Source organism: Ochlerotatus camptorhynchus, unplaced genomic scaffold (assembly GCF_037179485.1).
Source record: "Ochlerotatus camptorhynchus isolate MF236.1 unplaced genomic scaffold, CSIRO-AGI_Acam_v1.1 ptg000062l, whole genome shotgun sequence".
In the NCBI taxonomy this organism is placed as follows: Eukaryota; Metazoa; Arthropoda; class Insecta; order Diptera; family Culicidae; genus Ochlerotatus; species Ochlerotatus camptorhynchus.
The window spans coordinates 12,665,395-12,681,068 of NW_027040552.1; the positions used below are offsets into that span (position 1 = coordinate 12,665,395).

Consider the following 15,674-nt stretch of genomic DNA (forward strand, 5'->3'; position numbering starts at 1 on the left):
TGGATCGTGAGGATTCGCGTGGATGAGGGGTATTTTTGGGGATCAAAAAGTGCCATTCCTTGTATAGAGTGAATCTTCCACAATTTCCAAGTATTGAAGTTGTCGCATGTCAGGCTATTATTAAAGGTAAGAGCCTTTGTATTGCTTCTGTTTATATTCCTCCTAGAGCCGTTGTTAATCGAAAACAACTTTCAGATATATGTTCCGTACTTCCTGCTCCACGGTTGATTATGGGAGATTTTAATTCCCACGGTACAGGCTGGGGGGAACTGTATGATGATAACCGTTCTATTATGATGGAGAAGTAACACGTCTGGCTGGTCCATCCTCAAATGGAAGTAAATTAGACCTCACACTTTGCTCTAACTCATTATCGTTGGATTGCACGTGGAATGTGATCCAAGATCCCCACGGTAGTGATCACTTGCCGATCAAAGTTTCAGTTGCCAGTGGGTTCAATCCGTCGGAACCCGTTAACGTCACGTACGGTCTTACCCATAATATCGATTGGACAAAGTTCAAGGATGTGATAGAAGATGCCCTAACGTCGGTAGAAGGGCTTCCACCGTTGGAGGAATATAACTTCCTCTCCAATCTGATCTTGGACAGCACGCTTCAAGCTCAAACTCGGCCGGTTCCATGAACGTCTTTCCGTAGGAAACCTCCTTCCCCTTGCTGGGACCTGCAATGCACTGAGGTTTATCGAAAAAAGTCCGACGCGTTTAAGCTTTTCCGGAAACGTGGAACACCCGTACATTTCGAAGCGTACTCTGCTCTTGAACGCGAACTCAAGAGCCTCATCAAAGCCAAGAAACGCGGATACTGGCGGCAATTTGTGGACGGATTATCGCGCGAAACGTCGATGAATACGCTTTGGAATGCGGCGCGAAGGATGCGTAACCGGTCTTCGAACAACGAGAGCGAGGAGTACTCGGCTCGTTGGATTCTCAAGTTCACGCGAAAAGTATGCCCTGATTCTGTGCCGGCATAGATGATTCCTCGCGAAACGACGAATTCGGTAGACGAGATCAGCCAGTCTTTTTCAATGCTGGAACTCTCACTCGCGCTCCTTTCGTGTGGCAATTCGACTCCGGGGGTTGATAGAATCAAGTTCAACTTGTTGAAGAACCTCCCAGACGTCGCTAAGAGGCGCATATTGAACTTGTTTGGTCAGTTCCTGGAGCTTAATATTGTTCCGGATGATTGGAGGCGGGTGAGAGTTATAGCCAATAAAAAGCCTGGAAAACCCGCGTCAGATCACAACTCGTATCGTCCCATTGCGATGTTATCGTGTATTCGAAAATTGTTGGAGAAAATGATCCTTTTTCGCTTGGACGAATGGGTTGAGACGAACCACCTACTCTCAAATACTCAATTTGGTTTCCGTAGGGGCAAGGAAACGAACGACTGTCTCGCGTTGCTGTCCACAGAAATTCAGTTGGCTTTTGCTGAAAAAGAGCAAATGGCTTCTGTCTTCTTGGATATTAAAGGGGCTTTTGATTCAGTACCGGTTGAAGTCCTTTCAGACAAACTCCACGCTTGAGGCCTTTCTCCATTAATTCATAACTTTTTGTACAATTTGCTGTCAGAGAAACATATGAGCTTTTCTCATGGAAACTCTACAGCTTCTCGATTTAGTTACATGGGTCTCCCCCAGGGCTCATGTTTAAGCCCCCTTTTGTATAATTTCTACGTCAGAGAAATTTACAATTGTCTAAGTGACAACTGCACGTTGAGACAACTTGCAGATGACGGCGTAGTGTCTATGACAGGGCCCAAAAGGGTCGACCTGCAAGGACCCTTACAGGATACCTTAGATAATTTGTCTACTTGGGCTATCCAGCTAGGTATCGAATTCTCCACGGAGAAATCTGAGTTGCCACGGAGAAATCTGAGGGTAAGCTGATCACTTATTCCATGTCTTTCAAATATCTCGGGGTCTGGTTCGATTCCAAATGCACCTGGCGATCACACATTGAGTATCTGAGACGAAAATGCCAACAAAGGATCAATTTTCTCCGAACAATTACCGGAACGTGGTGGAGAGTTCATCCCCAAGATCTTCTAACGATGTACCGGACAACCATTTTATCGGTTTTAGAGTACGGTAGTTTTTGTTTCCAGTCGGTGGCTAAAACACATATCATCAAACTGGAATGGATCCAGTATCGCTGTCTTCGTATTGCGTTAGGATGTATGCACTCGACTCATACGACGAGTCTTGAAGTGTTGGCTGGCATGTTGCCACTCTCTGATCGGTTTTCGGAATTGTCCCTCAGGCTCCTCACCCGTTCTGAAGTTATGAACCCACTGGTAATCGAAAACTTTGAGAAGCTTCTTGAGCTAAACCCACAAACTCGTTTTATGTCATTGTTCTACGTGTAAATAGCACTGGATGTCAGCCCTTCACAGCATAATCCTCATAGTGTATACTTCTCCGATCATCTCGATACAAGATGAACCTCTCGACTCACACGAACTGTCACGCGACAACGAAACGAGAATTACAGTCTCGATTCGCGCGACGAGTGGAATAAACGGAATAAACATAATTACCTTTCGTCTAAAGCTAGACAAAACATTGTGGAAACATACACGCGAAAACAAACCTTCTCTAGATTTCGAGAAAACAAGGGGGGTCAAAATTAGACCAACAATTGAAATAGGCGCAACAAAAAACGTAAACAATGGAGTAATGAAATTGGGATGTTAGCGGAACGCTTTAAATAAAACAGCAAAAAAGGTTATCTTCCATTTAACTTAAGTACTAATCCCCTAGGTAAACATGTCAAGGTGGTTATGTTTTGATAAGTTTTTAGTGGGAATGACAATGATGAAGACTGTACATTGTAATCGAAATACGAATCTGTCATTGATACCAAAATTAATTAAGTGGAATTAAATAGAAAATAACCTTTTTGCAGTTGTAAACAATGATTTTAAACACAAAATTATCGAAAATCAAAACACTCCTACACAAACTAACAAATCCATTCGATAAACGAAGTTTGCTGTTAGATTGCTTGGATCTGCTTTGATTCTCGAGGAACTTTCATTTAAAGCCATTGTTTACGCTTGGTTGTTCTGCCTATTTCAATTACTGGTCTAGAAGTGTCCCTAGGGATCAAGTGTGTCCAGTTGCCCCTATAGAATCTGCATTTAATTACTCAATCTTATCCTGCTTTACGCATCATACTCAGGACCTAACCAATTTAGTTACCACCAAGCCCTCTTATGTTTAAATGAAAGCATTCCGTCGTTTTGAGAAACTTCGATATTTTGTCTTGTTCCGCTGCTAGCTTGTCGAGCGACCTTTCAAAGTTGAAATGCGCATCTCTTCTCTCGTTATCTGCGGTCAATTGTGACATTCAGTCAAGCGAAATATTTTCCCTTCAATATCATTGGGCCACGAGGTTGAACAAAAAACTTCAAGTGGCACTTTCGTTGCGCAACCACCACCGAGCGACAACAATGGCAAAATAGAAAAGAATATCTCCGTAACGACCGCTGCTTGTTCTTAAAGTTTTCCAAAATGCAGAAAACAACAACAACAGTCAATTGTGGCAGTGCGGTACATCACGCGTGAATGTTGTTATACAATTGCCATTATATTGCATGAGCTCTGCTCCTTTTCCTACGGTGGCGGAAGCAGTACTGGTACAAACTACACAACTTGAATACGAACCAAGTAATCCCACAGAGTGCACTCGTCGTTGGTTGGATTCTTCTGTTATGGGGTTTCTTACAGATTCTCCTGTGTAGTAGAACAAAAGTGTGTGGTGGTACCACAGCCAGTGTGGGGCAGAACAGGGAAGGAAGGATACAAGGGCACAGCAACGACGACCAACAAAACAGGATTTGTAAACATTTATTTTTCTCGAACCACTTCCGGTCGCACGCTGCATTCATGGTTGGGCTCTGCACTCCATGCATACAGGGAAAGCGGTAAAATTGCGAGGATCCCTGGGAGATTGGAACGCAGTCGGAGTCAGAGACTCGCGCGTCCAAACAATTGTTCTTTTGCGCTTGCTTTCCCGCGATGTACTTTTGTTTGGTCTGTTTGCGAAAGCGTTCCGAGAAGGGCCGGGAAGAGCTCCATTCCTTTCCAAAAACTCCAAGTACAAACGAAGTGGAATGCCCGTGCCCGTGCCCGTGCTTCCATTTCGCAGGGAGTGTTGTATTTATGGGAGATAATTTGTATGAGAAAGTGCTTGTAGGAACACAATTGTCTACGATTTCCTGGCTCCTAGTTGGTGTAGTTTTTGGTTTTTGCCGCTTCCTTCCGAATAGGGCAACATATTTTCTCAAAAGTGCACCCAAAGTGCTGTTGATTTATCTGTTATGGTATGATTTTTCCCCGTTTCGTAGTTGGTTCGAGTGGTCATTTATTACACACTGTTTTTCCGACATGCTCCACGAGCTTAAGAGTTTGTAATTAGGGCAATAAATCTGGCTATTAAACATCATACCAGTCATGTTGTGCCATCAATACCGGCAGGGTACGAATATGTCGGAGAATATCGAGAGATTGAATCAAAGATGACCTCGTTGTTACTTTCCACAAATCAATCCACCTAGGATAGCTTTCAATCGAATTGAGTTTCGAAATGCCAGCTGGAAGCAGATGGTAGTTACACAAAACTACGAATTCCACCCAAATTTGATTGCGTTCCTGTTAAGCGGGAAAGGAATAATCAAACAAAGCGGATCAATGTATGAAATTGAAATGATGTTTACATTCACCGGGCTCTATATTTGCTCAAGCTGTTTGATAGGCGGGGCTCAATTTGTTGAATTATTTTCCTACCCCAATCATCCTCGTTACCTACTTATTAGTGAAATTGAATCTGGGAAGGGAGGAGTGGAATTGACTGAAATTCAAACAACATTTATTGGTCAAATACTCCCAAGGCAGACAGTCAGGTAATTTATATAGATTGCATTTCGTTTCCCACAAAAAGATGGATTTTTGTAAATCTTCGTTTGTTCCAAATTCAAATTAAATCACATTTCATTTTAATCTAGGAGCTCCAGCTACTACAGCAACTTACCAGACTTAATTGTTAATTGTCATCTTAAAACTAAAAACTGAAACTAAATCTTATCTAAATATAAAGAGAATTAATCGTTTCAATTGAAGATTGCGTCGATTTTTGCCGGAAATTATTAATTATTTTGTTGGGCATTTGTTCTAAAGTCTCACAATTCGAAATTCTTTGTACCTCGGTAGTACTGTACCAGGGAGGCAACTTCAAAATCATCTCCAGAACTTTGTTCTGAATCCTATGAAGTGCTTTTTTCCTGGTAGTGCGACAACTAGACCATATTGGCATAGCGTAAAGCATGGCCGGTCTAAAAACGTTTTCCTGTGTATAAGAGGAAACAAACATTTTATAAATTTGTTACATTTGGCTTGAATGCACTCAATGTGATCTGTTAGAGTTAATACATTAGAATTTTGAATTTGTAAATAGCAACAGTTTTAAATGACATGGATTGTAGTGTTAATTGTATTTGTGAGCACACAGAGGGAGAGAATCTAAATTATAACGACGATAGCCGATGGTCAACATTTGGATAGGTAGATAAGGGATCTGCACAATTTGTTAATAACCAATATACACGTTGAAAAGCACAGTACGACCTGTTTTGTGTCTCATTTTTTCTTTGGTCCTTCGATGACTGAATCGGTGCATTTGAACGACAAAGTCCTTCCGAGAAAAGGGACTTGGAAGAATTTTGTGTGATTGGTGAAGCACTTCTAAAGAGTGCATTTTTCGGTGCTAGTTCACTCGGCTAGTGAAGAAAGACCTTCGAGTACGGCAAGGCGAGTATCGCCAACATTTGGTCCTTCGAACCGGATCGAAGGCAATTCGGACCGAGAAGTGCGCCTCGCGATGGTGTGTGAAATGACCAATCCAGAGGCGTCGCGTGCCTCATTTGTTTACCTCTGCACCAAACTTTGTTCGTTATAGTTTACTACCACATATTACTTTTTGTTTTATTTTTCAGTGCTCCATGAATTCGTGGGACATATTCTCAATTACACTGGAGTCGCTTTTTACGCGGGGGATACGTGCCGCGTAAAAAAAATCGCGTAAAAAAAATCGCGTAAAAAAAACTACCGAGATTTTGATTTTTCACATGCTTAAATATTTTTTTATAAATCGGATGTTGATGCCATTCGTTATTATAGCATGCTATGGTCCATATAGACATATTTTAGAAACTTCTGTATTTACACCAAAAATTGTGATTTTTTTAAAAGTATGCCATTCGATTACCCATACCTTGAAACGGATAATGTGATTGGAATCAAGTCGATAGGTTGTATCGTTGTTGAGAAATCGTTAAAAACGTACCGCGTAAATTGCGACTAAGCGGCACTAACCGCGTAAAAAAAAACCGCGTAAAAAAAACCGCTTAAAAAAAACCGCGTAAAAAAAACCGCGTAAAAAGCGACTCCAGTGTACACTACATAACGTAACATTTGAAGAGCATATCATCTTGTGTAAACAAAACTTATATGGCCCTTTGCGCGCTAACCGAAGCAGGAGGAATTGTAAAACTTAACTAATTCTCGTTTTTATCACAATGCTAACTCGTTCGACTGAAGTGTAATGAAGAATATCCGTCAAACACTTCCGAAAACATTTTTTGTCAAAATCTAGAGAAAATTCATGAAGTCCCCTGGGTAGCAAACTTGAATTAATCAACTCTTTATTCATCAGAACAACACTATCAGAATGAACCAGGGAAAGCTCATAAGTTTTGACAGGCGCACCGGTGCAACCATCGGTAATTGAGAGATTTACAACTGACAAGGCAGTGAGAGCGAGCTTTTGCGCTCACTTTCTCCATTACTCTCTTTGCCTGCAATCAGATATCCAAGTGCAAAGAGAGAAATGCACGCTATAGGCACCAATACATCACAAATGTTCTTCTAATTTAAACTCACACATTCAAACCGGTCTACCAGTATGATACACGTCCAAAGCGTACCAGACTGCTGTTTCCGTGTTGCTCCCGTTTGACGCGTGACTGCTGAAATTTTCAGTTACAACTAGTGGTGCAAACCGCCATGTATTGTGGAATATTTGTCGTATGTTTCAAGAGGTGATAGCAGGTCTGCTTGGCTTACATCAGGCATTTGCACATTCACAAACTTGCCACCCGCCACCCAAAAAAGCTCGCTTTTAGGTGCACTATTTAACAAGCTTTGTCATGATAGTGATATCGACATGCTTAGAAATCAATTCATTAGGGATTAGGCAGACCATCCGAACTGAATTTAATCCTTTTTTTAAGCAAACAAAGGTCGAAGATTTAATTGAGCCACACTATAAAATAGTGTATTCATGGTCACTTGTGGTCTGGAGTAAAGAAGTACAGCCATAATGTGACCATAATATCTATAAGAATCTTAACACATTTTTTGAAATTATTTACACCTGTGTCGTGCACAGGTTGCACATGTGGACGCGACGCCACTGGACCAATCTGACCGAAAACGCGGGTCAACGGGGCTGCCATTACATTGGCGAAAAACAAGTGCGATAGTGCGACAAGGTTTCTACCACGTCGGGTACACCTCAGTGTGGGAATTAATTAAATTCAATAAGCACTATCCTGCTGTGTGTGCTTCGCGTTGACATAGTACCAAGACGGGTGCTATTCGGCAGCCTTAGTGTGATAATTCGATCACTGATATCGATCGCGCTACAACGGTGAACTGAGTGAAGATAGTGTTTATCGCTGCTAGTGTCGCAGGAGAAAAGCAGAACGATAGATATACGGTACATTTTCGCCGTCGGTACTTAATAAGTGCGTGTATTTTGTGCGGAACAAGAATATTGCGCTTGAGAGTGCACTAATCTGAGTGTTACTCTGTTGTGTGGAGAAGAAAGGACATTGTGTCTTGCCATTGTGGATCGTGGCCATTACTGGGAGGAGGTGATCAACCCTTCACGTCGCTGCCATTGGATCAATTTGGTGCAATACCGTTGTGTCTGGAGGAAAGCATCATATCCATTAGATTGCTCCCGATGAGTCCGTTCCAAGTAATTCTGCATGTGGCTAGCAGTAGCTTTTATAACGTAAAAAAGGTAAGAGGTTGTATCCAAGACTCGACCATAAATTTGACGTAGGATTACGTGCTCGGTATCAATATTTGGCGACTATGTTAGGGAAACCACTTTTTGCAGGCAATCGGTGATAATTTTGATAACCATTTCACAACAGTTGGACATTTGTGTAATTTTCAATAGTGACCTATTGAAAATTGATGAATTATTCAATTTAGCAGCTTTGAAGAAAAATTACCAATCAATTGGCTTGTTTAGAATTAAAATCCATCCGCTATTGACAGAGTTATAAGTGGTCAAAACCTGACCACTTTTGGTAACACGGTCGATTTTGTTTTTTTGAATTGCATCCCCAATATGTTGCCGAGAGACGTAATCCTATGTTAAAATGTAAAATTAGCGGGAGACGATGTCATAACACTTGAAAGCAATTTTGTGAAATATGAAGTGAAACAAATCCTCGTTCTGCATGATGATTTTGTTTGATTGTATTTATTTGTAAAGTCGCCGGTAAATACCAGCTAGCGAATTTTTTTTTTTTTATGATACCTCCTTACTTGAAAACAGGCAAAAACTCACACACAGGCTGCTTTTTCATGGTATATAGAGTGCTAATTCAATAATCAATTAATTACCTCAACATTATGCCCCTAATTTTGGCTCATACATAAATTCAGCAATCTACTAGATTTTCAAAAGCAACCAAAAATATCCATAAATAGCAGATTTTTAGCGATGGGCCCAATCTTAGATCCATAGGCCAACATTAGAGCCATTTCCCCTACAAAAATTCTATAATCCATATTAAACTTCCTATGTAAGCGCCGATCGAAACAAACTTTTTGACGTCACTGGGTGATTGAGTCAAAAACAAACCGTGCGAAGCGGAATGAAAGCCGAGGGAAAAACGGATTAATCATTTTGTCAAGCTTCTGCTTTCATGTTCCATCAGATGTCACTGCTGTTGTTGGCGGTGGCATCGATCGGAAACTACACATAATTTGTTTTCCAATAACTGTTGACAGAGGACAGTGTAGTGCAAAATATGTCTGGTACCTCTATATATGCATTTAGATTAACAACCGAAGTCCCTCCTTCTTTACACATTCTGCACTCAAAATAGCTCACCCCTCACAGGATTTCCTTCCGAATTGTATGAATGAGGCGGGGCAGAAAGTATCGTTTGAGCAGAATATGTAAAAAAGGAGGGACTTATAATGTTAATCTAAATGCGGTACTAGACATGTTTTGTAGTGTCATATATGGTTAACTACCCCATTTCCGGCTTATTAAGCACAACCCGCACTTAGTCTTTCTTATTCTAGCGCAGTTTAGCACCAAACGGAATGTTATTATTACTGATGGCTTTCAAACTTATTTACCTTTCCATACGTAACGTTGATAAAGAGAAACCAATCGTTGAGATATTGTCAAAAGTCTAACACTGCTTCTTGACGCCAAACTCGGCCTACGAATTCTTAACTCGGCCTAACGCATTGAAACGCCATTGAAACGCCAATGAATTCACTTCGGCCTATCGGATAAAGAAAAAAAATGATTCGATTGGAGAACTTCTTTTGTTTGTGGGAATTATGGGTACAAACCTTCATATCACGCGTTCTCATTGACTTCTTCTTCTTCTTTCCTTTATTTAACGTCGGTCTCTATTCCGTAATATAGTGACAATCACCGACGGACATCGATTGCCATCCATTGACGGCAATCGAATGTGCAGGAAGGCAGCTTCCACATCTGCGTAGGATATCGCACCCATTCACAACACACATGGGCCGGGACCAACGGCTTTACTTCCCTTCCGAAGCAAGACGTGACCAGAGATTTTTATGCCTCAGAAAAATCCCACCGACCTCGGCTGGGATTGAACCCAGACCCATTGGGGTGTTAGAAAGCAGTCACGTTTACCACAACACCACCGTCACCGGCTTATCATTGACTTCATTCGGTAGCTTATTAACTAACTTATTGTACCAAACGCCTAATTGACTTGTTAACTCTGAAATCATGGATTTATTTGAAGTTTTCTGCTCGATAGGCCTAAAATCGGCAATTAGGCCGAAGTAGTTCTCTACCATACTCTATTTTGTAATCTATGAAAGAAAATCACAAATTGGGTGTCATAAAAAACATGGCAATTGAGAGATTGAGCTCGTAAGAGCTAATTTTCTCACAAATTTGAATTTTTTGGCTTTCTGGGGGTTTGTAGTAAAGCAGGTAAAACTGTATGAAGAAAAATCATTTATATTAAACATAAAATATTTTCCGGGAAAACAAAATTTCATTTAATGATTGTCCCTGACTAATTAATTTAACTTGTCGTTCACTTTTTTACCGGAATATGCACCTAAAGCGAATTATTCCCACTTCTTTCAAATTCTATATGTGGATTTTTATCACTTCCTACCAGCGGAACAGCGCCGTCTCTGGAAAATGGCCGGACGATATGATTAATCTCACCAATACAATCAGGCCTACAATTCCACACCTTCTATAGACAGGTTGAGCCTTGATAGCTAGCTGGTTGCGGGAACTGATGAACTTGACAAATGTCCAAATAATACTCTTTAACAAATTTGTGGTGGCCCGGAAAAGGACCGTTTAGTCGTGATGGCTGAGTAATGCTGAGCTAGTAGGGTGTTCAACACGGATGAGGCTGGCGATCTGTTAATTGTTTGGAGCAAGGTTGACGCGCTAGGCATTGATGATCCACAGCTACTTACACTGGCGTGCACAGGGTGGGGCAACTGCCCCACCTTTTACAAATAAGATTTTTATTTCCACATTTTCCAAGTTATAAAAAAGTTTCTAGATTTCTTGATAACTTGATTCGAAGGTAAAATTGAAACCCTTTTATTGCGTCAATTCCTTTGAGATGGTATCTGAAAATTGCACCACAAAGGTGAATGAAGGGACAAACTTCAATGAATTTTTTTGATCAAAAAATTGCACCACATTGGTGAATACAAAAAATTTCTCTTGTAATTTTTTTTTAAAGAAAAGATTAACTGAAAATTTCTGGTGGAAAGTTCGCAACACTGTGGTGAATGTAAAAGCAAGGATTATTAATTTTTCTGGTGCATAGTTTGCGTCGTTCTGATGAATGCAAGCTTCATTTAAAATTTATGGTGGAAAATTTGCACCATTCTGCATGAAGAGGCAAATCCTGAAAATAGAACCACAAAGGTGCATGGTGAAACAAACTTCACTGACAATTTTTGGTGCACCGTTCTGGTGAATGGAGGAGCCTGCTCTTTTGAAAATTTCTGGTGCGAAATTTGCATCGCTTTGATAAATGGAATGAACAAAAAATTTCTGGTGGAAAACTTGAACTAGTCTGGTAAATGAAGGCACAAGCTTTATTTAAAATTACGCTAAATTTAAAATTTCTGGTGGAAAATCTGCACCGTTCTGGTGAACGGATGGGCTAGCTTTTCGGAAAAATTTTGGTCTTAAATATGCTGAATAGAGAAACATATTTTAATAATAATTTCTGGTGTAAAATTTGCACCATTCTGATGATTGGAGGGAAGCTGCTTTACTGAAAATTTATGATGAAAAGTATGAAAATAGGGGTAAGCTTTATTTGAAAATATCTGGTGGAAAATGGAAATCGGCAACAATCAGAAGATTGGATAAACTATTTTTATTGAACATTAACGGTGGAAAATTTGCATCGTTCTGGTCAATTAAAATTTTCTGGTGTAAAATTTTCTGGGAGCCTGTTTGTATTGAAAATTTCTGGTGTATGATTTGCAACATTCTGCTGCATGGAGAGGCAAGCTGAATTGAAAATTTCTCATCTAATAATTGCACAGTTCTGGTGAATGGAGGGGCAAGCTTTATTGAACATTTCTGGTAGAAAAACTACTACTTTTTGGTGAATGGACAGACATATTAAACTTGATTTCCGAGAAGAACGTAAAGGGTATTGAATTCTGAGGACAGTTTCAAAAGAAAAGATTTCTGGGGATGATTTTATGAAAATTCTGCGACTAATTTCTAGTCAATCCTGCAGATAGTTACAAGACAATTTCGAAACGAATACCGAGAGAATCAAATATTGAATGAAATTCCAAAGGGATGTTGAGGAAAATTTCAAAGGAATTCCGAGGATAATTTCAAGCTAATTCTGGGAAGAATTTCTGGAGAATACAGAGGAAATTCTTCTGAAAGTTTAGGGAAATTTCAATTCCAAAGTGTTCTGAGAAAATAAAATAAAATATATATATAAAATATTCCGAGAAGAACCTCAAAGAAATTGAATTCTTAGGACAGTTCCAAAATATTTCTGGCGAGAATTCAAAGAAAATTCTACGGATAATTTGTAGTGCATCCTGCGGATAGTTCCAAAATAATTTCGAAAAGAATACCGAGAAAATCAAATTTTGAGTGAAATTCCAAAAGGATTTTAAACAAAATTTCAAGCGAATTCCGAGGATAATTTCTGGCTCATTTCGGGAAAAAATTCTGAAACTCTAAAGGAATTTGAGTTCCAACGTGTTCTGAGAAAAAATCATGAAGAGATCTAGGCATAATTCCAGTGGACTTCTGAGAAGAATATCAAAAGAGCTCGTAGGAGAGTTCTAAAAAAATCCGCGAAGAACCTCAAGGATATTGAATTCTGAGGACAATTCCATAGTATTTCTGGGGAGTATTCCAAGAAAACTCTACGAATAATTTCTAGTGAATCCTGCAGATAGTTCCAACATAATTCCGAAAAGAATACAGAGAAATTTCAATTTTGAGTGGAATACTAAAGGGATTTTGAGAAAAATTTCAAGAGAGTACCGATAATTTCTAGCTCATTCCGAGAATAATTTCTGGATAATACTGAGGAAATTCTTCTGAAACTCCAAGGGAATTTTAGTTCCAAGGTGTTCTGAATAAAAGTCAAGAAGAGTTCTAAAAATAATTCCAGAGGACTACTGAGATGAATTTCAAAAAAGCTCATAGAGTTTTAAAAATTTTGAAAAGAACCTCAAGGAATTCTGAGGATGGACTTTTTTGCAACCGTACAAAGTCTAAAGACAGCTTTTGAATTCCTTAATTGAAAAGTGGATATTAGTATTCGCTGCAAATTTATTTATTTATTTCGTCAACCAACGTAGACTAGTACATATTAGAATACAGTTTTGTTTTCTTAAATTTATTTATTTATTTCGTCAACGCGGTCGCGATCTTCTTCAGAAAATGTCGTATAGATTTCTTGAAAAATTTTTGCAAATAGATTGCAGTTTTTTCCGAGCTATCACCGACATTTTCGTCTAGTTGCATTATTGAAGGAAAATTGTCAGATTTTAATTTGGTTTTTACGTAATTAAAGAAGTTCTTTGGACAGGACTTTATTTCATGTTCTGTTTTTGCATTATATTCTTCAAATGCAGTACTGATAGCTAAATTCAGTTGATCGCATAGATCCAAATAAATTAATAAATTATTGCTACTATTGTGTTTTTTATAAATTTTATGTGCTTTTTGCTTCCGATTTTTCAAGTTTTTTATTTGTCTGTTATACCAGACTGGATTTTGTGTGTTTCTGTTGCGTATTTTTTTCTTCAAAGGAATTTCTTCCGAAATTATTTCTGTTAAAATTTTGTAGAACACGTCTATACCAATTTCGACATTTCCTACATTCCTTAAAATTAATTGCCAATTGACACTGTTTAATTTAAATTTTATTTTTTCGTAGTCTGCTAATTTGTATTCAAAGACTTCTTCGTATTCGCAGTCGTTGGGTCTTTGGTTTTCATGCACAAATAAAGAATATTCAATTGCTGTGTGAAACGCTTCATTTTTCCACAGTGGATTTAGTGATTCGGTCACACAGAAATCTTCATAAATATTCGTTAGTAAAAAGTCCAAATAGCAATTTTGTTGGTTTTTGATGTGGTTAATTTGGTTCAGTCCTAAATTAGCAGTTTTGTCAAAAATGAACTGCAATGTTTCATTATCCCCAACGACTGGGAGTAAGATACATTCATTTTCAGAGTCCAGAATGAAGTCAGCATGGCGTTGATTAAAGTCTCCATAGATGTGAACTTTAACCTCAGGAGGAAGGTCAGATAGAATTTGTTCAGCACTTTGGAAGAAGGCTTCATAAGTGCTTTTATGAGCATGGTCTGGTGGAAAATACACTGAGGCGAACACGTGCGTTTCACCGGCTATGTGTGATTTCACCCAAATATGCTCAAATTCTGTAAATTTTGGTGTAATGATGAGTTCTGAGTTAAAATTGGTCGAAAGAGCTATAAGGACTCCACCGCCTGACTTCTTCTGAGTTGCATGAAAATTTCTGTCGTCTCTGAATACATTAAAGGCGTTTCCAAAGATTTCTTCACTTTTCACGCTTTCGTCCCAGCTTGTTTCAGTTGCCGGAATGACCGAGAAGGATGAGCATAATAAATTTTGATAGATTTCCTTCATTTTAGCTGGGCTTTTCATGCGATTGAAATTTTGACAGTAAATCAAAATTTCAGCCGCATTCTGTTTATGTGAAGAAATTGTTGGAAGTACGTTGGTTGATAAAATATTTTCATTATTATTATTATTTACACTTACATTTCCATTTTCTTCTGAAAGTGTCCGAAGAGTGTTGTCGTTTGATGAGGTTTCTTCCGAAGTGTGCGTCAATGTCGAGGAAAATTTTGGGTGCTGTAGAATTTATATGCGGCTTCCCGTGTGTGCTGCAGTCGTTGTGTGCGTTCACTAGATAAGAACGCACGGTGGGATTCCAGGTCTGCCAGGGCGTCAATGCGTGGGATTCCAAGTTCTTCGTGGACGTCCAGAAAAATTTCGCGCAAAAGTTGTGTGTCCGTTGGTAATCTTTCGGCTGCTAGCATTAAAGTTGAACTTGTTTTCGTTATTCCGCGGACACATACTGAAGGCGGTTGGTTATGCAGGAAAGACAGATAGGTTCGCACAGTATCCATGATTTTAGGGTCCCGCAGGCGTGCCTTCAAAAAGCGTCTGTCGCCGGCTGCAGATTGTTCCGTAAGCCTTACGACAGGCGGGCGCATAGGGTCTAGGAGTGGTGGGTTAGGTTTTTCTATGCGGTAAGAGTTAATAGTTTCCCCTTTTTGAAAATTTATAAATTTCGGTGTACTGTCTTTACTTGGTGGTCCAGAAAATTGTATGCGTGCTGCGGCTAATAATTCTTTGTCCAGGGGTAATGATGTCCATGTGATATTTCCATTTCCGTTGTTGCTGATGTTGTTGTTGTTGTTGTTGTTGTTGTAGTAGTTGTTGTTGTTGTTGTCGTTGTTGCTGTTGTTGTTGTTATTGGTGTTGTTGTTATTGTTGATGGTGTTGTTGTCGGAGGTGGCGTTGTTGTAGCGGCTGTATTCATTTCCTTGGATGATGTTTTTGGTACTGCTGGTGTGAATTGACCAAGTTCAACGTACTCGCAACGGTAATAGTTAAGTGTGTAACTACAACAGCATGTAAGGGCTAACAAAACCTTGAAATAGTCAAAAATAAACTGTACCCTTCAAAATATACAAAAACGTCCCTCACAAAATTTCAGAAAGGTAACTGCCTAAAAGATGATGCCAGTACCTTGAAGAATATATTTTC

General features: G+C 39.4%; 1 protein-coding gene across 1 annotated transcript in view; it reads right to left on the reverse strand.

The window, feature by feature from the left end:
• Window positions 1-15,674, reverse strand: part of LOC135717620 (uncharacterized) — a 59,365-nt gene that overhangs the window by 23,044 nt on the left and 20,647 nt on the right. The window contains exon 3 of the mRNA XM_065239746.1: window positions 15,214-15,470. Coding sequence (XP_065095818.1) covers window positions 15,214-15,470 — 257 coding nt within the window. The remainder of the gene's footprint in view (window positions 1-15,213; window positions 15,471-15,674) is intronic.